Source organism: Schistocerca americana, chromosome 4 (assembly GCF_021461395.2).
Source record: "Schistocerca americana isolate TAMUIC-IGC-003095 chromosome 4, iqSchAmer2.1, whole genome shotgun sequence".
NCBI lineage: Eukaryota > Metazoa > Arthropoda > Insecta > Orthoptera > Acrididae > Schistocerca > Schistocerca americana.
In genome coordinates this window covers 783119300-783147165 of record NC_060122.1, presented here as the reverse complement: position 1 = coordinate 783147165, position 27866 = coordinate 783119300, and the positions used below count along the sequence as shown (strand labels likewise).

The following is a 27866-nucleotide window of genomic DNA, read 5'->3' as shown; positions in this document are numbered from 1 at the left end:
GGTAGCTCAGATGGTAGAGCACTTGCCCACGAAAGGCAAAGGTCCCGAGTTCGAGTCTCGTTCGGGCACACAGTTTTAATCTGCCAGGAAGTTTCATATCAGCGCACACTCCGCTGCAGAGTGAAAATCTCATTCTGGATTATTATTATTATTAGTTATTTGTATAACATTTTTTATCAAACCCCTACTCTGTTTCATCTAAGTAATGCTTCAATGTATAAAATGTATTGCATAACAGGTGTTTTTAGCTGCCCTTTTAAATAAGTGTGTTTTTATAATTTCTTTAATCTGTTTTGGTAATTTATTGTACAGTTTTATTCCTTGGTAGAAAATGCAGTTTTGAGTTTCATGTTTATTTTTTCTTGGTAAATGTAAGTTGAGTCTATCTCTTGTTGCATGGTCATGGACAGAGCTGTTTGTGCAGAAATGGAGCAGTTAAAATCACATGGAGCAGTTAAAATCCCCAGTGTTTTGAACAGATCTTTACAATGAGCTCGACTAGTATTTTTGGTTATTATTCTTATGTCTCTTATGTCTCTTATGTCTGGAGTTTGAAAATTTTGCTCATATTTTGTGCATTTGTTCCCCAAAAAAGAAAGTCGTAACTAAGAATTGAGTGTACATGTGAATAATATGAACCTAAAAGACACAGCAAGTTACGCACTGATGATAGGATTCTAAGGGCGTAGTGCTGATGACATTCTGCTTCCCCTTTGTGTGTTCACACCACTTCAACAGAGAATCAATATGCATTCCTAGAAATTTTGCATTTGTTACACAGTCTATACATGTGCCATCTACATTTAATTTATCATTGTCATTTTTCCTCTTCAAACTGAAATTCATGGCATTAGTTTTCTTTATGTTCAATGTCACTTTATTGCTTATTGACCAATCATAAACATCCTTAAGAGTTTCATTTGCTTTCTCGGCAAGGAGTTTTCTTGTTTTCTCAGTGACTGTAGTATTGCTGTCATCAGCAAAGAGAGTAACACTACTGGGAAAGTCATTGATGTATGTCAGGAATAGTATTGGTCCTAATATGCTACCTTTCAGAACCCCTATATTAATGTATTTTGGTTCTGATAAGTGCTTTATTAATTGTTTAGATCTATTGGAAGTATGAGTTGTCTCTACTCTTTGTACCCTATCTGCTAGGTATGATCGAAACCAGTTATTAGCTACCCCTCTTATTCCTAATGCTTCTAATTTATTTAATAGAATCTTGTGGTCGACTGTATCGAACGCCTTATAAAGATCCAAAAATGTGCCTGTGTCACTCTTATCTTTATCAAGAGCATCAAGTACAACTTTTGTGAATTCTACTATGGCTGACTCTGTATTTTTGCCACTTTGGAAACTGAACTGTGATGTGCTTAAAAGATTGTATTTATTCAGGTAATTCGTTAATCTGTCTTCCATAATTGCTTCTATTATTTTTGAGAATGCTGACAGCAGAGAAATGGGTCGGTAATTTCCTATGTCTTCTGCATTACCTTTCTTAAGCAAAGATACAACTCTTGCCTGTTTTAACTGCTCTGGAAATGTCCCTGATGTGAAGGATTCATTTACGATATTTGTTAAGGGGCCTTTTATAATCCCTAAGCATTGTTTCAGTACACACATTGGTACTTCATCCAAACCTACTGACTTGTTATTTTTTAGTTTTTGAACAGTTTTATTGACTTCATTCTCTGTGGTTGGAAGTAACATCATTGTACACTCCTGGAAATGGAAAAAAGAACACATTGACACCGGTGTGTCAGACCCACCATACTTGCTCTGGACACTGCGAGAGGGCTGTACAAGCAATGATCACACGCACGGCACAGCGGACACACCAGGAACCGCGGTGTTGGCCGTTGAATGGCGCTAGCTGCGCAGCATTTGTGCACCGCCGCCGTCAGTGTCAGCCAGTTTGCCGTGGCATACGGAGCTCCATCGCAGTCTTTAACACTGGTAGCATGCCGCGACAGCGTGGACGTGAACCGTATGTGCAGTTGACGGACTTTGAGCGAGGGCGTATAGTGGGCATGCGGGAGGCCGGGTGGACGTACCGCCGAATTGCTCAACACGTGGGGCGTGAGGTCTCCACAGTACATCGATGTTGTCGCCAGTGGTCGGCGGAAGGTGCACGTGCCCGTCGACCTGGGACCGGACCGCAGCGACGCACGGATGCACGCCAAGACCGTAGGATCCTACGCAGTGCCGTGGGGGACCGCACCGCCACTTCCCAGCAAATTAGGGACACTGTTGCTCCTGGGGTATCGGCGAGGACCATTCGCAACCGTCTCCATGAAGCTGGGCTACGGTCCCGCACACCGTTAGGCCGTCTTCCGCTCACGCCCCAACATCGTGCAGCCCACCTCCAGTGGTGTCGCGACAGGCGTGAATGGAGGGACGAATGGAGACGTGTCGTCTTCAGCGATGAGAGTCGCTTCTGCCTTGGTGCCAATGATGGTCGTATGCGTGTTTGGCGCCGTGCAGTTGAGCGCCACAATCAGGACTGCATACGACCGAGGCACACAGGGCCAACACCCGGCATCATGGTGTGGGGAGCGATCTCCTACACTGGCCGTACACCACTGGTGATCGTCGAGGGGACACTGAATAGTGCACGGTACATCCAAACCGTCATCGAACCCATCGTTCTACCATTCCTAGACCGGCAAGGGAACTTGCTGTTCCAACAGGACAATGCACGTCCGCAAGTATCCCGTGCCACCCAACGTGCTCTAGAAGGTGTAAGTCAACTACCCTGGCCAGCAAGATCTCCGGATCTGTCCCCCATTGAGCATGTTTGGGACTGGATGAAGCGTCGTCTCACGCGGTCTGCACGTCCAGCACGAACGCTGGTCCAACTGAGGCGCCAGGTGGAAATGGCATGGCAAGCCGTTCCACAGGACTACATCCAGCATCTCTACGATCGTCTCCATGGGAGAATAGCAGCCTGCATTGCTGCGAAAGGTGGATATACACTGTACTAGTGCCGACATTGTGCATGCTCTGTTGCCTGTGTCTATGTGCCTGTGGTTCTGTCAGTGTGATCATGTGATATATCTGACCCCAGGAATGTGTCAATAAAGTTTCCCCTTCCTGGGACAATGAATTCACGGTGTTCTTATTTCAATTTCCAGGAGTGTATTTAGTGCAACATTATTTAAAGGTGTTATATTTGTTTTGTGGAATTTTTGCTGTAACTTCTCTGCAATACTTGAAAAGTGCTCATTTACATAGTTTGCTAAGTGTTGTGGATCATTTATTACCTTATCCCCCTCCCTTAGCAGAATGTTATTCTGTGATTGTTTGCCTCTCCTCGTTTTCTTTTTTATAACATCCCACACTGCTTTGTTTTTATTCTCTGTATTACATATTAGTTTGTCATTAAATGTCTTTTTTGCAGCAATCAGCACTTTCCTATAGATCTTTTTGTATCTGTGATAGAAATTTAAGAATTCTGGATCATTGCGAATCTTAGTCATGGAACTGAGGTGTTTAAGTGTTTGGGAGGACTTCTTAACACCTGCTGGTATCCATCTAATTTGTGGGATGTTGATACAGAGAAGCATACTTTTGGAAATGCCATTTCAAAGTTCACTTTAAACAATGTGGAGAATTATGTTGACCTTTGTACATGAGACTTGATCTAGAACTTATGTTAATTTATTGAAAAAGGTATCCACACTACCACTGGGAAATCTATACACACACAAAATGATTAATTTCTTGATGATATCAAGCCCTGTTAATTCAATATCTGATATTTCAAAGAGTTTGTCTTCACTTACTGTACTGGGGTCATGTCTCGATTTAAACTATGTTCCTATTCTGATATAAATGGATGATCCTCCACTTCATGAAGTAGTTGTGCAGTAAGAGTTTGCCCTTTCATTCAACGATAGTACTACATGTTGGATTTCTGTGTCTCTACACCAGTGGTCAGTAATACAAACTACCGTGCAGTTCAAAGATTGGAGCTAAACTTCTAATAGTTGTATTTTATTTTTTAATGATTCCATGTTTTAGTGGAGGATCGTTAAGTCTGTGAAATTCCCCATGTTACTCTTTCCAATGATCTGTTTTTCTTTGTGACATCTGGGATGTGTGATATTTGAAGTGTTAAAATCTGTCTTGTGAGTGATTGTTTCAGTATTTTTTTAAACTGATGGAGATACTATTTAAGTGGGGGTACCTGTTGTCTGCATTTATCCTAAAGAAGACCTACTTTTCCTACCAATAACAACAGGTATTTGACCATGTGTGGCCCAAGATCCACCCCCTATACTTTCATGCATCAGCTGCACCAATCTTCCCTCCCCAGTCCTGTTTAGGTGTAGGCCATGCGTAGTGAAACCCCATCTGTTGATAGTCCCAATGGGCACCACCGAAACATGAGCAAAGTTGACTGTCCTCAGAGCTATCCCTAACCCCACATTGATTCGCCGTACCTCAACAAAGTGTATGTTGGTGCCATGAGTCAGGGAAGCTATCTTGTCCAGGTAACCACCTATGTCATATGCTCCATCCCTGTCCAAACTGTTTCCCGCCCCACCCACTATCACTACATGGCCCTCTTTTGTAAAGTTCTTACATAAAGAACCTAGGTCCTCTATCACATGACATAGCCCTGCACTTGGCTTGAAGATACTGGTGGCCTGGTACGCTGCCCCTAAACATTCCTGTAGCTGAGGGCCTACACCTCGCCCATGGCTACTACCTAGCAGCAGCACTTTCTTCTTCCTTTGTACATTCCTAGGCTTCTTGGCGTCGGTTGTAGTGTGCTGCACATTTCCTGCTCCTCGTTCTACCTGAGGCTCTTCTCCACTTAACTCTGGCTGTGGTAGATACCTATTTTTGCTGTTGATGGTAAAACTGTCAGATAGCGTCCTCTTTCTTCCTATCCTCCTACCAGCTGCCAGTTCCCAATCACCTTCCTCCCACCTATCCCCCTTGATCCTTATCAGTTCCTTCCTTGCTTCCTCCAACTGTGCCTGAAGGGCACAGATTTTCCTTTCCTATTCTCCAATCAAAAGGTTCTTAATGCATACTCTGCAGTTCCAGGAGAGAGCTTCTTCTGTTCTCCCAACATTCTCCCCACTGCATCCCCCCCCTACAGTGAAAATATTTCCTACAAGGCTGGCAACAAATCCCTCTACTCACTACCCTATAACGGAACCCACGTTTCTCACTAATGGTCAGTTTCGAAAGAATAATTACGTTTAAAGAATGTTTTAAATTTGTCAAGGACGCGAGATTGGCTGTGTGTAAACAAAAAACGACACAAAGGTCTTATGTGCGGTGGTTGTTGTTTTTGTACTGATTTAGAGATACAATGACAGAAGAATGAATTTGTAATTACTCTGATTTTACAGAATTTACGTTATCAGGCGTGTTTGGTGAGGTTTTTAAACGTTTATAGCTCGGAAAATTTAGGCCTAGATCGCGTCTGTCTTACTAGTAAACAATACGAAATGTGTTCGTTAAATACGATTTAGAAGCGTTTAATTACACTTTTATTGCGACAGTAGAAACTGATGAAACTAGTAGTTGTCTTTTCTAAACGAATTTTGCACTATCAAGAAAACTTGAATAGAATGTTTTGTGTTTGTAACGCAAAATTGCGGGTAATATCGCGATTATCGGGACTTAAGCTAAACAACAAGCTTTTTTAAGAACAATCTCAGCTGGTACGCTAATATTCAGTTGTGTGACAAGAGCAGACACTGCAGCAAGTATACAAAACGAAGAAAATTTTAATCTGACACTATTTCCTCTTAAATAAGTCCTCTTTGACTATCTAATCATTACTCATGATAGCTAAACGAGCTTAAACACTTTGAAAGCTTCATTCACAATTCAGTACATGACCGAAAACTGACATGCTAATTTATCATTCAAGTCCTTTCACTGTTTAGAATCAGGAACAGTGCTATCACTTCCAATCACACATGATGCATAACAGCACTTACTGTCATTTCTCTTCAGTCAGAACTTCCATAGACTTCTTCTGGACTCTAAAAAATTTTCTTAAAGTTACTTGACAAATCTTCCTTCGAATAGAATCCCTCAAAGTTACATTTTTTTATATTATATATTTATCTCATTTGAACTAGTTCATCACTTCTTCAGAAGAGTTCTTGCTTGATAGAGATCACTAGTAGAAACATATCTGATAGTAAACAATTTTGACAGTTTGACATCATGTACAACAGCGAATACAAATTAAGAATTTACTTCTATTAGCAAGACATCTTGATAATAAAAGATAGATCTTGACCATGTCTGCCAAGTTCTCTGCCACCCACTGATCATTGGCTGGACTCTAATGGAGCCCAGAGTACTTGTTTCCATGTTGTGAGCACAGCACTGGAACCTTGTCTCGAGTCGATCGTATAACCTGAAACAAATAACAAACATAGGATTTTAATACAATGCTTCATGTAAAATTTATAATACAAATTATGACATCTATTTCTTGTTGCTTGCCATTGCTCAGTGGAACGCACCATTGTTATTATGTTTACCATAAACGCTATGAACTAATTAAGTAGATAGAATATTATGAAAAGCTTCAAAAGAATGTGATTCCGAAAGCAAAGGCAATGGATAGTGATAAGATAATCAAAGGTTCACAAAAGAAATCCAAAGCCATTTCAGAAATGATATGTAACTAAAGAAACAAAAGATGACAAACTATGGTGGCACATTCTTAAGAAAATAAAAAAGACCCATTTCTTTGTCTGAGACCTGAAATAAAAAAAATCATATAGGAAGATTAGCGACTCAGTATCAGCAGCATAGATCACCCTTAACAGTGTATGGATGTAACTTATGTGCATATTTTAGAACTTGCTTGGAATTTATAGTCATCTCAGCGTAACAACATACTGTGAAATTACTGGTGTCAATTAAGCAAATTTATTTATTTATTAGCTTGTTTGCTTCTTTTTAACAGTGATATGAGATATGTCAACAAAGATATTTTAGAAATAAATTGACCTAAATGTAGAGAAAAAATATACACTCCTGGAAATTGAAATAAGAACACCGTGAATTCATTGTCCCAGGAAGGGGAAACTTTATTGACACATTCCTGGGGTCAGATATATCACATGATCACACTGACAGAACCACAGGCACATAGACACAGGCAACAGAGCATGCACAATGTCGGCACTAGTACAGTGTATATCCACCTTTCGCAGCAATGCAGGCTGCTATTCTCCCATGGAGACGATCGTAGAGATGCTGGATGTAGTCCTGTGGAACGGCTTGCCATGCCATTTCCACCTGGCGCCTCAGTTGGACCAGCGTTCGTGCTGGACGTGCAGACCGCGTGAGACGACGCTTCATCCAGTCCCAAACATGCTCAATGGGGGACAGATCCGGAGATCTTGCTGGCCAGGGTAGTTGACTTACACCTTCTAGAGCACGTTGGGTGGCACGGGATACTTGCGGACGTGCATTGTCCTGTTGGAACAGCAAGTTCCCTTGCCGGTCTAGGAATGGTAGAACGATGGGTTCGATGACGGTTTGGATGTACCGTGCACTATTCAGTGTCCCCTCGACGATCACCAGTGGTGTACGGCCAGTGTAGGAGATCGCTCCCCACACCATGATGCCGGGTGTTGGCCCTGTGTGCCTCGGTCGTATGCAGTCCTGATTGTGGCGCTCAACTGCACGGCGCCAAACACGCATACGACCATCATTGGCACCAAGGCAGAAGCGACTCTCATCGCTGAAGACGACACGTCTCCATTCGTCCCTCCATTCACGCCTGTCGCGACACCACTGGAGGTGGGCTGCACGATGTTGGGGCGTGAGCGGAAGACGGCCTAACGGTGTGCGGGACCGTAGCCCAGCTTCATGGAGACGGTTGCGAATGGTCCTCGCCGATACCCCAGGAGCAACAGTGTCCCTAATTTGCTGGGAAGTGGTGGAGCGGTCCCCCACGGCACTGCGTAGGATCCTACGGTCTTGGCTTGTATCCGTGCGTCGCTGCGGTCCGGTCCCAGGTCGACGGGCACGTGCACCTTCCGCCGACCACTGGCGACAACATCGATGTACTGTGGAGACCTCACGCCCCACGTGTTGAGCAATTCGGCGGTACGTCCACCCGGCCTCCCGCATGCCCACTATACGCCCTCGCTCAAAGTCCGTCAACTGCACATACGGTTCACGTCCACGCTGTCGCGGCATGCTACCAGTGTTAAAGACTGCGATGGAGCTCCGTATGCCACGGCAAACTGGCTGACACTGACGGCGGCGGTGCACAAATGCTGCGCAGCTAGCGCCATTCGACGGCCAACACCGCGGTTCCTGGTGTGTCCGCTGTGCCGTGCGTGTGATCATTGCTTGTACAGCCCTCTCGCAGTGTCCGGAGCAAGTATGGTGGGTCTGACACACCGGTGTCAATGTGTTCTTTTTTCCATTTTCAGGAGTGTATATGTAAATGTCAAATCTCATGCTACAAGGGCACGTAAAGTCCACTCATAGAAACTGCTTTTCACTGCCAGACACTGTTTCATGAAGATCTGTTGCTCACATCAATGTATGTTACACTTGATGTAATATCAATGGCAACAGCAGGCAGACCCATATCACAGATAACAATGAAGTGGAACTTTTCACACCGTCACTCAGTATCATATTTGAACTACATTTCTTCTTCCATTGGCAGTGGTAGGTATAGCTGCTAGTGTATCTTAGAAAAGTGCAAATGAAAAATAGAAACAGTGAGCATTCTTATAACCAAAGTTATGCAAAACTTATCTGCTATAATACGTTTAAATTTAGATCTTTCATAAAGGTGTACAGGTGAACCAGACTGAGGTGCTGCTTCAATTTATTTCTTAAGGCGAACAACACTATGGCGTTCTTTATGTTGTATGAAAAGTTATTCTTTAAAAACTCTTACTACCTTTACTTGATTTTTATTCATTACTTTTAAAAGCTTACTTTCTAGACGATAATCATTCCTATTTCTACTGTTATAATCGTGTATATCTTGGTTTAATTTGGCTGAGCAGTGATACTTTAAGAAAGGAATGGTTTCATAAGCTGGAGATTTTTAAATTTTCCTCTGCAATGATTTCATTTATGTATAATGCAGGAACAGTTAATTTCTGGAGATCTCTAATTTCCTCTCTGCAAAAATGTGTAAGTTGAAGTTTTAACAACCTTTGTATATGCACATTTGTAGCACAATCCCAGACCAGAACGCATGTGTGTATGAGACTGTAGCATATTTTTGATAAAGTGTCTTTATTTACTGTACTAGACGTTTTCCTCATAAAAGTAGTACTGTTATGCAAATCTTATCTATATGAGTTTTGCATGTCACGTAACTGTCCACTACCACATCCAAGAATTTATGTCTGTTTGCTTCCTGTACCGCTGAGTTTCCAAGACTAAGGCTAGAATTATCAGTGCTGGTGTGTAACTGCATGTACATTGTTTTGCTTCCATTTTTAAACTATTATTGCTGCTGAATTATATGTTTGCTTTTCCAGTACTCAGATATGGTTGTTTTTGAAGTACTTTTACTGTGTTACAGTAAGTAGCAAGAGAAGTGTTGTCAGCTTACATAATGACTTTGTCTCCCTCAACAACATTTGCGCCATTTGTGTAAAGAATGAAAAGTAATGGCCCATGTACAGAACACTGAGGTGCTCTATTCTTGATGTCAAGGAACCCAGTGCAAGCATTGACAACGTCATTATCCATTTTATATTTTATCAGCACATTGTTCTCTCAATTTCACAAACGATTTTGTAGGTATCATCAGGCATCACACAAAAAATTAAATGCATGCAGTTTTTTCTTGTATTATCTGTTTCAGGCTCAGGTCATCATTAGCAGTTTAGATTTACTATCAAATCGACATCGAATGATTTGAACTTAACATAATAACTCATCAACCAAACTGTGAGCACATTTCTGGTCCTGATCAGTTGACGGATTATTATGCAAAATAGTGAAATCGTCTGATGATGACTTGATAATAAGGCGAAAATGGTATGATACCATTTGGATAAGACGAAGTTGAAATATATTGGGTGTCTCTGCTATGGGCCTTCAAGCGTATTTTCTCTGGTATTTCGAGAGATATTTGCAGTTTCGTTTTTTCAGTGCGTATTAGGAGTCAGCCGAAACAAAAGCTGGCCGGTCTGGCCGAGCGGTTCTAGGCGCTTCAGTCTGGAACTGCGCTACTGCTACGGTCGCAATTTCGAATCCTGCCTCGGGCATAGGTGTGTGTGATGTCCTTAGTTTAGTTAGGTTTAAGTACTTCTAAGTTCTAGGGGACTGACGACCCCCGCTGTTAAGTCCCATAGTGTTTGGAGCCATTTGAACCCAAACAAAAACTGCTCACCAATTCTTACGTAGGACGCCAGGTATCGATGGAAATTGCAAACAGCACGATTTTTAAATCGAAATTTTGTGAGCCCATTAGGTAGAGCGGTCCTAAGTTAGTGTAGTGCCTTATTCGTTTTATCTATATGCACAGGGTGTTTCAAAAATGACCGGTATATTTGAAACGGCAATAAAAACTAAACGAGCAGCGATAGAAATACACCGTTTGTTGCAATATGCTTGGGACAACAGTACATTTTCAGGCAGACAAACTTTCGAAATTACAGTAGTTACAATTTTCAACAACAGATGATGCTGCGGTCTGGGAAACTCTATAGTACGCTATTTTCCACATATCCACCATGCGTAGCAATAATATGGCGTAGTCTCTGAATGAAATTACCCGAAACCTTTGACAACATGTCTGGCGGAATGGCTTCACATGCAGATGAGATGTACTGCTTCAGCTGTTGAATTGTTTCTGGATTCTGGCAGTACACCTGGTCTTTCAAGTGTCCCCACAGAAAGAAGTCACAGGGTTTCATGTCTGGCGAATAGGGAGGCCAATCCACGCCGCCTCCTGTATGTTTCGGATAGCCCAAAGCAATCACACGATCATCGAAATATTCATTCAGGAAATTAAAGACGTCGGCCGTGCGATGTGGCCGGGCACCATCTTGCATAAACCACGAGGTGTTCGCAGTGTCGTCTAAGGCAGTTTGTACCGCCACAAATTCACGAAGAATGTCCAGATAGCGTGATGCAGTAATCGTTTCGGATCTGAAAAATGGGCCAATGATTCCTTTGAAAGAAATGGCGGCCCAGACCAGTACTTTTTGAGGATGCAGGGACGATGGGACTGCAACATGGGGCTTTTCGGTTCCCCATACGCGCCAGTTCTGTTTATTGACGAAGCCGTCCAGGTAAAAATAAGCTTCGTCAGTAAACCAAATGCTGCCCACATGCATATCGCCGTCATCAATCCTGTGTACTATATCGTTAGCGAATGTCTCTCGTGCAGCAATGGTAGCGGCGCTGAGGGGTTGCCGCGTTTGAATTTTGTATGGATAGAGGTGTAAACTCTGGCGCATGAGACGATACGTGGACGTTGGCGTCATTTGGACCGCAGCTGCAACATGGCGAACGGAAATCCGAGGCCGCTGTTGGAACACCTGCTGCACTAGCTGCGCGTTGCCCTCTGTGGTTGCCGTACGTGGTCGCCCTACCTTTCCAGCACGTTCATCCGTCACATTCCCAGTCCGTTGAAATTTTTCAAACAGATCCTTTATTGTATCGCTTTTCGGTCCTTTGGTTACATTAAACCTCCGTTGAAAACTTCGTCTTGTTGCAACAACACTGTGTTCTAGGCGGTGGAATTCCAACACCAGAAAAATCCTCTGTTTTAAGGAATAAACCATGTTGTCTACAGCACACTTGCACGTTGTGAACAGCACACGCTTACAGCAGAAAGACGACGTACAGAATGGCGCACCCACAGACTGCGTTGTCTTCTATATCTTTCACATCACTTGCAGCGCCATCTGTTGTTGAAAATTGTAACTACTGTAATTTCGAAAGTTTGTCCGCCTGAAAATGTACTGTTGTCCCAAGCATATTGCAACAAACGGTGTATTTCTATCGCTGCTCGTTTAGTTTTTATTGCCGTTGCAAATATACCGGTCATCTTTGAAACACCCTGTACTAACAGAAATAGTAAAACACAAAGAATAATCAATACTCCAGCAGCGACTGCATAACAGTAGCAGTCAGTGCAGGCCAGAGTGGTGCTATCGCTGCTGGAACATTAATAATTATTCTTCGTGTTTTACTAGCTGTATCGAATGGGCACGTAGAACTCCATTTTAAAAACCATTTTTTTTTCTAACGGGAACCAAACCCACGCTTTCCATAGAACCTGGGAGTCGATTAAAGACGTGATGATCAGTATATGTTTGAGCTGACTCTAGCCACATGTTGCAAAAACGAAATTGCAAGTTTATGCTGAAACAGCAGTGAAAATGCGCTTGACGGCTCTCGGGAGAGACGCCCTAAATAATAAAAAAATTACCAAACGTCACTGAGTTTCGTCGGTTTCTGATAGGTGTTTAATGATTGATGCCATGTATAGCTCCTTCAGTGTAATGACGAATAACAAGAAAGCACTTATACCGTTCTAGAAACGGATCCTTGCGTAGCTTTCTAACAAGAGCAGACGGAGATAATTTATAGTCGGCTAAAGATTAATTAAAGATTGCACTTCTGTCAGACCGCTTTTTTTATCGAGTTGATCTCTGATATGGATTGCATGTTAGTGACATATGAGAGAATAATTAACTTCGTGTTAGGGGAGCAAATTTTGCTTTGCGACTATCGAGATATGTTTATCACCTTTGCGACAAAATAAGGTGCCAATTTTTGCGGGAGTTACGGAATATTTTCTAGTACGTAATATCTTTGTTGTCCCGTAGGATTTTGAGTAGGGTGTAGGATGTGATTGTGGTGTTGTTGATTCTGTTGTTTGAAAAGTATCATTACTGTCACAACACAAAATATTAAAAAATGCCCTCCTTTTATAAAATTGAAATCAACAGGACGGAATGGGAAGTGCCAGAACGATACCAGATGCTTACTGCAGTAGGTTCAGGTGCCTATGGCCAAGTTTGGTATGTGCAGAAAAGAACGTTTATACTTTATAGTTTTATCAGTGTCCGTACAATTAATGAAAGAATACTGGAGTTGAAATTTTCATAACTTTATTTACGCTATCAAAGCTATTTTATCAGCGTTCAGTTGGCACTTTACTTTTATTAGTACGGCGTCAAATGAAATGTCCAACTTAATGTGTGAGAGCTGTGCAAATTTAAGTTGCGAGTAATTTCGTCACACTCAAAGTATATGCATATTGTTTCGCAGTTCAACAGTTTGCGTCTTTTCTCCCAACATTCCATCCCTCTGATCCTTATCTCTCTTTCGGCTCCTGTCACCTGCGCCTCCTTTAACCTTTCCTAGCTGCTTCACCCTTTCTGCCTCTATCCGACCATCATCTCCATCCTCACATATTTCATTTGCTTCAGAATTTCTACACGCTTTTCAGACACATTTCTTTGTGTGATCTCCAATGTATATCACTTATCTGTGACTGCATCAGGAAGATGCTTGACACTCTTGTAATCATGGGGCAGTATCAAAAAAATGGGTGGCCTGCTGGAAAATTCCGGAAACATTTTCACACTTTAATTGAATTTCACATGAAATAATACATGTGCTATGATTGTCAATTGTATGTTGATTTGTTACGATTAATAAGGCTTAACATAAAAACCTATCCTTTTAATTAATAGGAGCCTAGATATTTAGTTGTTCCAATATTGCTCATGGCCTTATCAGTGATTCCTTTCCTACAACAATAGTAAAGTTGAGATTTTCCAGTGAATCCTATAAGGCTATCCAAGCAATACAACTGTTATTACTGTAGGAATGTGCAATATCATTATTGCTCCATTTCAGTTTTTCTATTCACAAATGATCAAATTTAAAGAAAGTTGTTTTGTCCATGATGCAGCAATATTGAATTGTCTACTAGACAACCACTGTGCTATCATACCTCATTTGTATGCGATTGCTAGGTGTTTCATTCTGTGATAGCAGGATTTATGGTCCCTCTGACTCGATTTAAGTTGTATTTGTTCCATCTTGTGGCAATTTAGGATCGAAACTCAGAATCTCCATTACTGAAAGAGCTGTTAGTCACAATGAGAAGCCGGCCATTGTGGCCGAGCGGTTGTAGGTGCTTCAGTTCAGAACCGCGCGACTGCTACGGTCGCAGGTTCGAATCCTGCCTCGGGCATGGATGTGTGTGATGTCATTAGGTTAGGTTTACGTAGTTCTAAGCTCCAGGGGACTGATGACCTCAGATGTTAAGTCCCATAGTGCTCAGAGCCATTTGAACCATTTTCACAATGAGAGTAGATGGTGCTTCATAGTTCATATTATAATATTGTGGTTGCATGTAGCAAAATTATTATGTCTGCACTGTACGTATGGTATCAGAGACCTGGATATGTTAAAATTACATACACGTGAAACCATTGTTTTGATGTTGTTGTAACATAACTATTGAGCTACCCCAAATTATATTGAGATTTAAAAGAAATCCAATAATTGCTTTGGAAATTTGTAACTTCCATATTTTGTGGATCAAGAATAGAATTTATTGAGATACATTTCAAGTGATGCTTTCCAGACTGTGCATCAATGCCCCAGATTAAATTCCAAACCTCTGTGTAGAGTCTTTGGGAGTGAGAGCTTGTGATATTGTTGATGGTGACCCATCCATCAGATGAGGTACTAAGCTCGGCAGCCCCCTTGGTGCTATTCGAGAGGAATATGCTATGTTCCAATGCTGGGTTTCACCCTCTTCATTCTCTGATCATCATACAGTGCAAAAATGACAATACACAGTGCAAAACACACACACACACACACACACACACACACACACAGAGTCATCTATATGTCAGATACGTTACCATACAAATCTCATGCTTCAAAAGCAAGGTGTCAGTGTGTGCAAAGGACCAGTAAAACCTCTCCAATTAGTGGCTTAATCTGCTCTTTAAGGTCTCCCAACCAATCAAGCCGCACAAATTTAAGTGAAATTTTCATTTGTTGCTGTTTATGTACTGCGTGCAGAGAGACAATGGGGAATTCCACTGTCACATATAGGACAGTTGTACAGCATCTTTTTTCCCTTTTCTTTTCATAAAACACTTGAGTGCTACTGAATGTGAAAATTATCAAAACAGTGCTGCATATCTAAAGTAGGGCACATTCTTTATTGTTCTTGCTATAAATTACTGTCTTGTACTTATACATATTCTTGAAGACGTGCTCTATACAGATGCCACGTGCAGGACATTGCATGAAATACGTGTACATGTGAAGAGTTAATCAAAAAATCCTGCTAATTGAAAAATACTACTGTAAGAAGACAATTTTTTCTTGAGAATGTGGAGTGTCTCACATCATGTAAATGAAATACTGCTAAAATTTATGAGTCCTGGAAATTAGAAAACAACTCTACACACATCTGGTAGGATGCAGGTACGTGATGGGATCAGTTAACTATATCCCAAGACTACACGTCTAGTGTATGTAGGATGTGAGGTCTACAGATGAAGGAAGTCGTTAGAGAACAGTTTCAAAAACGGTGTCATCAGTCTGACATTTATTTTGTAAAAATACCGACATAAACAAAATGCAGTATTTAAAATTAACACTTTTTAAGGTTGTTAGTTTCAGTTTAATGTGAAGTGAAAGCAGATAATACAGACAGTGACAATTAAATGTATCCCGTGAAGCAGAAGTGTCCATGGTTGTTTACAATTTCTCGGATTGCAATCTTCACAATTCCATTATCATTGCAATAAATGCAGTCGGGGGAACTGGCCACTTGAAGGTACTTGAGCCAGCTTTGTGCATAACTGATATGTTGGTCCCTTTGGGATAGTTTTAAAAGTCTCTCCAGGATATTTTTGTGCATTGTATGACACAATTACCCGATCTCCAGCTGACCAGCTGTCATGTTGATTGTGCCTGCAGGAGTAAATTACATTGCAGTCTAAGGAATATTATTCTTTCTTTATTTATTTCAGTTGCATGAGACTGTAATACTCCTGCAGTTTCAGGAACATTTTTCCAATGTTTCTCTTGTTCAATATTTTGTTTAACTGTCTCCTGGTCCACTAGAGTATGGCAGTATTTTTGCAAGCTTCAGATGCCACTTTGTAGAAGTCCTTGGCGGGCTGGACAATTGTTGCTTCCTCACCCTGGGCCATGCTCTGCTGGCATACAAGATGCTTTGCATTTCCACCCACTTCATCCACTACATCTTTTCCCTGTGAAGTGGCGAAATCTTTCTAGGTAAATTTCTTGGAATGCTTTGGAAACAAAACAATCAAGAAGTCTAATCATGAATCGATTTTTAAATTCTGAGGATGGGCCCTCACTCCAAATTACCACCTCTTCAGAATTAGATTAAAGTTCATTTTGGCAAATAGTATCATACAGTATATTCATAAAGACAAATATTGTGTGTCTGTCTTTCTGTGCATATTTGAATGTATAAGTTTTACATTTTCCTTTGTAGAATGTGGCTGCAGTAAATAAAAGAACACTTCTTCTAGACCACAATGCACTCTGAATCTCATTTTGATACGCACAGGAGTGTGACATAGCAAAATCTACTTGAGGGGAACTACTCTCCCACTTTGTATTGTTTTATCCCTTTCAAAGGCTACATGCTGTATGCATTTTATGTTCATGTGATGCAGAATTTTAGGGAATTATCCTGAGTACTTCAAACAATCCTCCCAAACACCCTTCCTCACAGAGGAGCTTAAACTTCATTTTTTCTCCGCTTTTTCCAAGCTATTTCCTTTTCAGGCTCACTTGGCGCCATAAGTTTACTCCCAGAACTACATGTGGAACATTTATTTTGCCAACAATTAGAATTTAAAATAGAATGACACAAATGGGACTTCCAAAAGTCATCACTGTAGTGGTATTGCAGACTCTTCAACTTCAGAATGAAATTCTCATGAATTTTACATTAGCATTGGTCAAGATGAGTAGACTTCAGAAGTAGAACATTCAGTGGTTTTGAGGAGCAGAATTTTGAAAAGCCTATATGTAAATCTGTACTACACTCTTCCTTAAAGATGTGGAAGTCCTCTTGTCAAAACATGGCCAGATAATACTTCTGCAAATTTGTTTCTTTCTGTTTAACCAAATGCACTTAGTCTCTTTCATCCCTGAACATGTAATAAAATATCTGGGCGAAAGAAGAACATGGCAACTTGGAATAATCTTTATTGCGATTAGGTGACATTTTCTTGTGCATTTCATTTGCAGGGGTCAGGCCAACTTTCTTCACAAGTCCTTCAACTACAGCTACCTTTTTCCAAGGGGATGTAGGAAGTGCCTGGATAGGCTTTGATAAAGCCTTGCCAAATGTCTGAGGAAATTGGTATGATGATATAGTTGGCATTGGGATGTTTAGACGAATAGCATTCTTCTTTTTCGCTCTCTGAAGGTGCTCTCGAACAAGCTCCTTTTTTTTGAAGCTCCTAGAGTTCCATTTCTGTCATACGGTATATTCTTTATGTTTTAATTTTATTTATCTTTTTATTTCCTTCTTTCTGAAACTGTGGATTTTCTTCTTTGTGGCGACTTCTCATTTTCCTCATTCTGGCTGCACTTGTGAGCATCTTCTTTGATTGATCTGCCATTTCTGTCAAAACGTAATCCAAATTAATCTTAAGAACATCTTAAAATCAAATTATTTGCCTATGGCTGAAGCTAAATGTGGATAGAAAGGAGTAAATTCATACTCTTACAGCATTGTTTAAGTAAAATTAGTATCCTTTACATACATTCATATGCATATGATGTCACATGTGGGACAAAAGTAAAATTAAGATATATATGAACACATAATTGAACTATTGTTGTCATGTGTCAGTACTTCCACTCTGTCTTAGGAAATAGGGCCATCCCCTTTTCAAACTTTTTCTCTGGATGCAATTTGAATCATAACCTCATTTTTGTCAAATGCAGAACAACTGATTTTGGATGAACTCAAAATCATGTGGTCATAAGCTATAGATGTGTTAATAAAATATGCATGTTGAGTATAGTTGTGCTTTCTATTATCAGAAACTAGAACCACTTTTGGTGTTTCACACCCCAGGTATGCAGCTGTATGACTTGAAGAAGATGTACTAATTCAGCATGCACAAATCAGCTGATGGGCAGCCATCTTTAACATAATGCTGCCAACTCATAAAATGAAAATTCCTGAAGTATTATGTAGGGCACTGCTGTTGGTTTATTTCATTACTCTTTCATACAGTTTGTAACACTCAAAAATATATTTTTAAAGTATACATGTGGTTGCTGCTTTTCATGGAACACCCCAGTATAGCCTCTTTGTTCAGGTAAAGTGAGTATTTAACACAACCTGTTTCTGGATGGATTCAGTTCCTGGAATTAGAATAATGGCATGTAATTTCCAGTACCTTTAGTTTTAATCATTAATGGTTATCAAATTATTCTAATGTGTAGCTGCCTTTTCTGTCTTTACGGTTACTCCTATTGTTGATAAAACTCTACGTCAGGGCTAGTGGCGTGCTTGTTTCATACAGCGATGTTGTCTTTGCTGTTAGTGAGTTGTGATGGGAAGCAAAGGGGATTGTCAGCTGCTGGGTCTACCTAGCCAAAGAGAGAACAGCAGACGGATGATGTATATGTGATGCCTTTTCTTTTGGACATGTCCAACTTTCAGACGTCTGAAAGAACACACACGATTTTGACTCTGCAGGCATTATGAATTAGTCAGGACACAAAGGAACTCATGACATTAGCTGCCAGTGGCCATTGATTTAAATCAATGGGGAAAGTCAAAAATTTGTGCTAGGGTGGGATTCAGAGTCTGAATTCCTGTTTACCCAGTTCGGCACAAAATTTTCAACTTTCCACATTGATTTAAATCAGTGCCATTGCTAGCTACTGTCATTAATTACTTTGTGTTTTGATTGACAGACGGTGTGTTTAGAGGGATATTGTCACATTCTCATGGCAGTAGATCACAACCTCTGAAATGTAAACACATTGGGAATGAACAGGTAAATATTTGACACCTGAGATTATTAATTTAATGTGAGATGTACTGTTAGGGTATAACCTAACCACAGCCTCATAATTTGTGATGTATACAGAAGAAACCAATGTATGTGAAAGTAAAGAAAGCTTCTGAGATGAAGTTTTTTATTGCCTTGACCATGTGTATGTACATGGGTTACTAGTTCTGAGAGGACTAAGCTGCCATCTTCAGATACACTTGAGTACAGGTTATGAAATCATGCTGTGTGGTAAGGTGCACATTTGTATTTGTAGCATCATAACGGATTCATGATAAAAAGAGAGTAGAACATTAAAAAGTGTAGCTGTGTCTTCATGGCAAGACAAAGTGATACAAATGTGGCATATCAAGAAGTGCTGCGTGTATCTGGTTTGGCTGCCAGCTACAAGCCAGACACATGTGGCACTTCTTGATATGTCACACTTGTATGGCTCTGTCTTGCCATGAAGACACAGCTATATTATTTTAATATTCTACCCACTTTTTATTATGAACCCATTATGATGGTACAAACATAAATGTGTGGTTTATTGCACAGCATGATTTCATAACCTGTTCTCAGTGGATCTTAAGATGGCAACTTAGTCCTGTCAGAACTAGTAACCCAGTGTACATACACATGGTGAAAGCAATAAAAAAAACTTCATATCAGAAGTTTTATTTACATTGATTTAACTGATCACTATCCAGATGACAATGTCAGGTATTTATGAGAAGTGAAAGTGTTGTATTCTAACCCAACCTAGGCCTTCGGATAAGATACTGATCAGTCTGTCACCACAGCCAGGTTTTTAAGCTTTTACATTCTTTGACTTCGCCAACTCACAATGAAACTCACGTTCCAACACATCCTAAATCTCAGGCTAAGCTACAGATCAGTCTGTCACCACAATGCTTTTTAGCTTTCGCATTTGTTGGCTACACCAGCTCTCAACCGAACTATCACATTCCAACTTTACCACAACATTGTAATTCATGACATGCTTGGAAAAAACTGTCACATTTGTGACAGTGAATTGCTGCTCCTTTAAATCACAGCTATTTAAGCTGTGTTATTAGTTCCCAGCCTAACACAGCCTCATAATTCGTGACTCACCGGAAAAAAAGTCTAAGAAGAGAATGGTTTCTATTTTGGCACTATAAATTCATTGCCTCTTTCCTTTCCTCTCATTGGGTATGTGAAAGTATTATCCGATCAGCTACACAAAACTGATGTTGCTAACCTGTGAGCAGTAGAGAAATGCTGCTCTCTCTTCCACAGGCTGTAATTTAGACTTTAGCCCACATTGTCCATTGTGGTCTATGGATATAATTTTTAAATACTCTCTCAGTATGACAAGGCCATACTTAACAGGTAGGTAATATCTTTCACAAACCATAATACAAATGGGTATATTTTACCTGTAATGATGGAATTTTTCCATGGTGTTTAGTAATTAGAGCACTGTTTTTGTATGTTGTGATTGATTTTCTTTCTAGAGAGAAACTTCACTGCATTTTCTTTCCACCATAGTCTAATGTATGTATTTTTTATCCACATAGAATTAGTGTTAACACGTAGATGGTTGTCCCGTGATTAGTGAAACCTCAGTAACAAAACGCATTGAGGATTTCAGTAACTCAAAATGGGTGTTATTTGCAATCCAGCCTTAGTGTTAATTATTACTTTTCCTAACAGTAGTATGAATATTGTGACAGTGCTGTGGATGACATTGTGACAGAACTACTTCTTCTCTCTATTCTGTAAGTATTTCTCTGTCTCTATTAGGTTTGAAGGTCGTTCTTGTCATTCTTATATCCAATTTCATGGTGTGCCAAAGTTTCATGCTCAAGGTTACAATTGGGTGAATGGTGTATCTATGAAGACTGAAGTGACAAATGAAAATTCATACCAAGCCCGGTCTCTCCTACTCACTAGGCAGATATGCTAACTATTATGCCACACTGGCACATTGGCTTTGCACAACTGTTCAGACTGCTCTAAAATGCGTCCCTCTTCAATCCAAATTCCCATTCGCACCTCAGCCTACTAGATATTCCCCCTAAATTCAAACAGCAGTGTAGAGTCTCTCCAACTATTGGAATAGTGCCTATGCATCGAACAAAATTGAGGATTCTGTTTGAAACCGGGCATAGGTGCTTTGATCAAATGCTGTTAGAGTTTAAGGGAAATACTATGTGGGTGGAGACACAAATGGGAATTTTGACTAAAGAGGTAGGCATCCGTGCAGTTGTGCAAAGCCACTCTGCCAGGGTGGCATAATGGTAAGTGCATCTACCTAATGAACAGGGGACCCAGGTTTGAAACCTGGCCTGTCACAAATTTTCATTCGTCACTTCAGTCTGCACATATACATCACAAGTAGATGTTTCAGATTTCAAAATATCTCTGGAATCATTTCGTTTCATTTGAAAAATCCGGGATGGAATGTAACAACATTATGGGAAGGAAAGTAGCTACTCACCATACAGCGGAGAGGCCAAGTTGCATATAGGCACAAGAAAAAGACACTCACAATTGAAGCTTCCAGCCATGGGCCTTCATCAACAATACACACACACACACACACACACACACACACACACACACACACATAAACTGCAGTCTCAGGCAACTGAAGCCACACTGCGAGCAGCAGCACCAGTGCATGATGGGAGTGGCAATTGGGTGGGGTAAGGAGGAGATCGGGGCAGGGAGGGGGAGGGATAGTATGGTGGAAGTGGCGGACAGTGAGGTGCTGCAGGTTAGATGGAGGGCAGCAGAGGGGGAAGTAGTGGAAAAGGAGAGAAATAAAAAGACTGGGTCTGGTAGTGGAATGACGGCTGTATAGTGATGGAATGGGAACAGGGAAAGGGCTGGATGGGTGAGAACGGTGAGTAATGAAGGTTGAGGCCAGGAGGGTTACAGGAACGTAACATGTATTGCAGAGAGAGTTCCCACCTGCGCAATTCAAGAAAGCTGGTGTTGGTGGGAAGGATCCATGTGACACAGGCTGTGAAGCAGTCATTGAAGGATATCATGTTTAGCGGCGTGTTCAGCAACAGGGTGGTTCACTTGTTTCTTGGCTACAGTTTGACGTTGGCCATTCATGCAGACAGACTGCTTGTTGGTTGTCATGCCTACATAGAATGCAGCACAGTGGTTGCAGATTAGCTTGTAGACCACATGACTGATTTCACAGGTAGCCCTGCCTTTGATGGGATAGGTGATGTTAGTGACCAGACTGGAGTAGAGGGTGGTGGGAAGATGTATGGGACAAGTCTCGCATCTAGGTCTACAGGGGTATGAGCCAAGAGGTAAGGGTTTGGGAGCAGGGGTTGTGTAAGGATGGACAAGCATATTGTGTAGGTTCAGTGGACAGCGGAATACCACTGTGGGAGTGGTAGGGAGGATAGTGGGCTGGACATTTCTCATTTCAGGGCACGACGAGAGGTAATTGAAACCCTGGTGGAGAGTGTAATTTAGGCATCAGTAGTGACGAGCAGAACACCATGTGGTAAAGGGGCAGGAACTGTGGAAAGTTGGTGGAGGAAATGGTTGGTATCTTTTATGTAGGAGGGTAGGTTCCGGGTAATAGGTTGAAGGTGTTTGTCTGTGAATGCAGAGATTCTCTCAGTGGGAGCACAGTAACTGGCCACAATGAGGCGTTCTGGGTGGTTAGGTTTATGGACTTTAGGAAGCATGTGAAAGGGGTGGGGGCACCAGGCCTGCAAACTGGTCTTTCTTCCATTTGCCTTGCCTCCTTTAATTAAGGACCAGTTTAGTACTAGTGGTGACCTAGATGCAAGACCTGCCCCATACATCATCCCACCACCACCTACTCTTGCCCGCTCACTAACATCACATATCCCATCAAAGGAAGGGCTACCTATGAAACCAGTCATGTGGTCTACAAGCTGAGCTGCAACCACTGTGCTGCATTCTATGTAAGCATGACAACCAACAAGCTGTCTGTCCACATGAATGGCCACAGACAAATTGTGGCCAAGAAACAAGTGGACCATCCTGTTGCTGAACTTACTGCCAAATATGATATCCTTCATTTCAATGACTGCTTCACAGCCTGTGCCATATGGATCCTTCCCATTAACATCAGCTTTTCTAAACTGCGCAGGTGGGAACTTCCCTGCAATACATCCTACGTTCCCGTAACCATCCTGGCCTCAACCTTCATTGGTCACTGTCCTTACCTATCCAGTCCCTTCCCTGTTCCCACTCCAGCACTCATTCATTCATCCATTCCCATTTCCAGTCAGCATTTGCTAAAAATAGCAGTTGCGATAGCTTTGTCATTTCCTTCGTAAAAATCTTGTATTGAGCACGGTTTTTCCAGTATCCAGGAGAGGCATACAAGTAGGTGGCTTGGATCTTCTTCAGCCCTGCAGTTGCAAGAGGTGTCTGCACTCGCTGGAAGGATTTCCCATTTCATCAGATTGGTCTTGCATCGGTTGGACGCCCACTCTTAGGCTGTTGAGGAACCTCTGCACGGGCTATTGTAGGTTTGCACCAGGAGCTAGTTCTTTTGGTGGTACATCTACGGGCAGTGAGCTCTTCCATGTTGCAAGACGAATTGTCTCCAGTGGCGCAGTCCTAGCAAGGAAACTTGCGGGATTGCAGCAGTGGCCCTCTGGATATTGGGTGAGGTTATTCCAATAATCGGATACAGTTTCTGCACTGGTGTTGGCTTCAAGCATCTTGAGATGATCCTTGCAGTATTGTTGACCACAATATCGACTTGCTTAGCATGAGTTGAAGCGTTCCACATGGGAGCAGCATATGCAGTGACTGATACACAAAGCGCAGGTGCAGAAGTCCTTACAAGGTGCGGATTGACTCCCCAGCTGCTGCCAATCAGCTTCTTAAGTATCCCACTGCGAGCAATGACTTTATGTTTAGACATTGCTGTATGCTAGAGCCCTGTCCAGTGTGACACCTAGGTAGACTGGTGTTGGGCAATTTTACAGTTACTCTCCTCGCCGTATGATGTCCGGCTTTTGCGGCACTTCCCTGTTTTGTACGTAGAGGTGCCTTCTACTTCAGTTTTACTGGGATCGGGCTTCAGGTGGTTGGCATCATAGTACTTGGAGAGTTCATCCATTGCTAGAGACAGTTTTCCCTCTACTTCTTTAAAGGTTGGCCCCTGAACAGCTACTGCTGTGTCATTGGCATAGATGAAAGAGCGTAGTACTTGCTGGTATTGGCTGATCGTTTATGTATATATTGTACAGTACTGGAGCAAGCATACTGCCTTGGGGAAGTCTGTTCTTCTGTGTCCACCATCTACTCCTCTTACCCTGTAATGAAGTTAGAATTTTCTGTTCTGAAGGATGGTACTAATAAGGGATGTTAGTTGGTAGTCCTTAGTAAGGTTGTATAATTTCTTTAACAGTTTCTTATGCTTCACAGTGTCTTATGCAGCTGTTAGATCAACAAAAGCGACTCCAATACTCTCACCACGTTCAAAACCATGTTCAGTGTGCTGGGTTAGTTTTAAGATCTAACTACAGCACGATTTGCCAGCATGAAAGCGTGTTGTTGTGGGATAAACTTCACTTAGAGGGTGGCACTGATTCAACTAAGTACCAGCACTACACAGCCGTCATTCCACCACCACACCCAGTCTTTTTATTTCTCTCCTTTTCCACTACTCCCCACCCCACACCCCCTCTCGATCTCTCCCCCACTCTCCGTGTAACCTGCAGCAGTTCAATGTCCGCCACCCCCACAATACTAGCGCGCACGCGTGCTCTCTTATGTGTGTGTATTGTTGACGAAGGCCAATGGCCAAAAGCTTTAATTACGAGTCTTTGTTGTTGTGCCTATCTGCGACTCGGCATCTCTGCTATATGGTGAGTAGCTACTTTCCTTCTCTTTGTTAGTTTCATTTGAGTGAATGATATTGATGTAGATCTTACATTTGTTCTGTACAACTCGACTGGATTTCTCTCTCTCTCTCTCTCTCTCTCTCTCTCTCTCTCTCTCTCTCTCTCTCTCTCTCTCTCTCTGTGTGTGTGTGTGTGTGTGTGTGTGTGTGTGTGTGTGTGTGTGTGTGTGTGTGTGTGTGTGTGTGTACGCGTGCCTGCGTGGTTGGGGGGGGGGGGGGGGAGAGCAGGCCTGAAAAATAGTCTTCTTCCATTTGCCTTGTCTCCTTTGAATTAAGGACCAGTTCAGTAAAAGTGGTGAATTAAACTCCCAGGTGTCTGAATTTATTCCATATTTTAACCTTAGTAGTCCACTTTCAGACAATGTAGTCCATCACGTTACAACACACACACACACACACACACACACACACAGAGTCAGTCATTCATTGGTCCATAATTTCACTTTTGCAGCATGCTGCATAATATTTTCTGTCATACTTTTCAGTTTATCTTAGTTCAACACTCACAATGGTTTTCTGTGTTGACTCACAGGTCGCAATGTCCTTTCAGCTCTACTCTGTTGCACTGGTTCTGTCTTTGTTCTTGATGACCCTTTCCAGCCTTAGAGTGAGTAAACTTACGCATCACTGCACCTGAGCTTGCAGTTCATTTGAAACCTCTGACTTACCTCTTCACCTGCCACCAATTATGTTAGTTTAATCAGCACTTTGAGTGCTTGAAACATTTTCATGATAACTGCAAAGGCTCTTTTGGTGGGTTATATCATTTGTATATTTAAAGGCAGTGAAAAGTTTGTGCAAGTCCTTGTGATGTTTATCACATCTTTTCCATGGGAAAAAAATGTGTATGTCTTGTCAGGAGACTGATTGGTTCTTTCATTTTGTACAATCGAAATTTTCATTGACAGAGGCACGCAAACATTTTATACTGTTAACCATTAGAAGCACTACCTGAAGCCAATCCTGATGTGCTTCAGTTGTTCTGATGGTGCCACTGGTGACCAGTAACAGTATAAAACTTTTGTGTGATTGTGTCAATAAAAATATTAGATGTACTAACTTTTCCCATAGCTTCCTTGAAATAAATGTGTCATTTACAAATGACTACAAGAGAGGAGTGTGATGATTACATATGCCTCCATAATGCACCAAAATGATACACCAGGTGGTCAGCACCCAACGTTCTCAGTTGATACTCATCATTCGTACCTTGCAGATGCTTGTTGGGTAGTTACCAGGATGTACTATGTACATTTTCCAAGTGTGATTAACAATATCATAGAGAGTATTTTACATGCCATAGTAAGGTGGAATTACCACTGTAGTTGTAACAGTATGTCTTTAGCCCTTTTCATTCTTAATGAGCCCATTCGGATTTAGGGACATATTAAAAGTATGTCTCACAGGAGTGAAAGGAGACTAAGTTAGTTATTTTCATGTTTCATGTTCTGTTCTCACCTCTCTGCTTTATGGCATATACGTGGGTATTATTTTCTTGGGCTCTGAAAAATAATATCAGTGATCACACATCCATTTCATGGCCATTAAAGACAATGGTTCGCAGGAGAGCTTCTGTAAAGTTTGGAAGGTATGAGACGAGGTACTGGCAGAAGTAAGGCTGTGAGGACGGGGCGTGAGTCGTGCTTGGGTAGCTCAGTCGGTAGAGCACTTGCCCGCGAAAGGCGAAGGTCCCGAGTTTGAGTCTCGGTCCGGCACACAGTTTTAATCTGCCAGGAAGTTTCATATCAGCGCACACTCCACTGCAGAGTGAAAATATCTCATTCTGAATGCCATTTTGTGCATGCCTTCCTCCTCATCGTCTTCACCCTTCCCCCACCCCTGGCCCCCTACCCTTTCCCCAAAGATCATCTAAACAATATGTACCTTTTAAATTAAACAGATGAAATGCATCCATAGGAAAAAGATAGATATTATCAGTTGATCTCTCCTTCTGCTTCTGTTGACACTGTTCAATTTGGAACAGAGTAAGCCTTGTATTCAAATGACCATCCACTTTTCTTTATTAAGCTGTGATGGAAAGGGATCATCATAAAACGCAAAACTGTATGCTTAGCTAGGCATACTGGATTCTGTATAGACAGATTCCTGTATTTCAGCATAAAGATTGTACCTGGTGTGTGGTAGGTTATATTGAGGCTTTGACAGATTAAGCCATTATTGCATACATTCCAAAATCATTCAGACATTTCAGAATACATCTTGTCGATTGTTGGAGCAAGGAGTATCCCTTGCCAATCAGAGATAAGTATGTGCATTATGAGTTGTTTCAAGTGGAGTCAGTTAATAAGAAACCATGCAGCTTTTAGGGTTACGAAAACAAAATTACATCATAAAAGACCAAGACGTGGTAAAGGTAATTCTTAAACTATTCTACACGTTCTAGATAACCTAGACCTTGGTTTTTGCTGTGTTATGTTATTAGTCGTGTCAGTATAAGCTTCATTAAAGAAATAGCCTAGTATTGTATCACATTTGTTGGCTTAGCCAACTCCCAGCCAGTTGTCTCTCAACTAACACAGACCTTAAGCTGTGCTACAGATCAGTCCTGCCAACTCAGTCTTAAAAAGAAATCTGATGGTGACATCACTGGTACAATTTCTCATCCTTCCATCTGGGTTTTGTATAGTTTCCTAAATTGATTGAGATGGATTCTGAAATAGGTACTGTTTTGTTCAGTGTAAGATTTGACTATATTTTTCTCCATCTGAGACTTGGCTCTTGTGCTAATGATCAGAAAAAAATCTTTAATTTTGGCTTCCATCTTATTGGTGGTTGTTTTTTTTCCCCTGTTTAGAGTAACCTTACTGTACTACCTTGAGGTGTAATATGCTTTAGTAGTTTCATGAATTGGGCTTCCAAAGATACTTACTCATTTTACTCTACTCTATTCTTCTCTTGCAGCATAT

General features: G+C 41.4%; 1 protein-coding gene across 2 annotated transcripts in view; it reads left to right on the top strand.

The window, feature by feature from the left end:
* The first annotated feature begins 12811 nt into the window (after positions 1-12811).
* LOC124612542 (mitogen-activated protein kinase p38b) overlaps positions 12812-27866 on the top strand; it is a 105469-nt gene continuing 90414 nt past the window's right edge. For both annotated transcript variants that reach the window (XM_047140813.1, XM_047140812.1), the window contains exon 1: positions 12812-13016. In XM_047140813.1, coding sequence (XP_046996769.1) covers positions 12913-13016 — 104 coding nt within the window. In that variant the 5' untranslated portion in view covers positions 12812-12912. The remainder of the gene's footprint in view (positions 13017-27866) is intronic.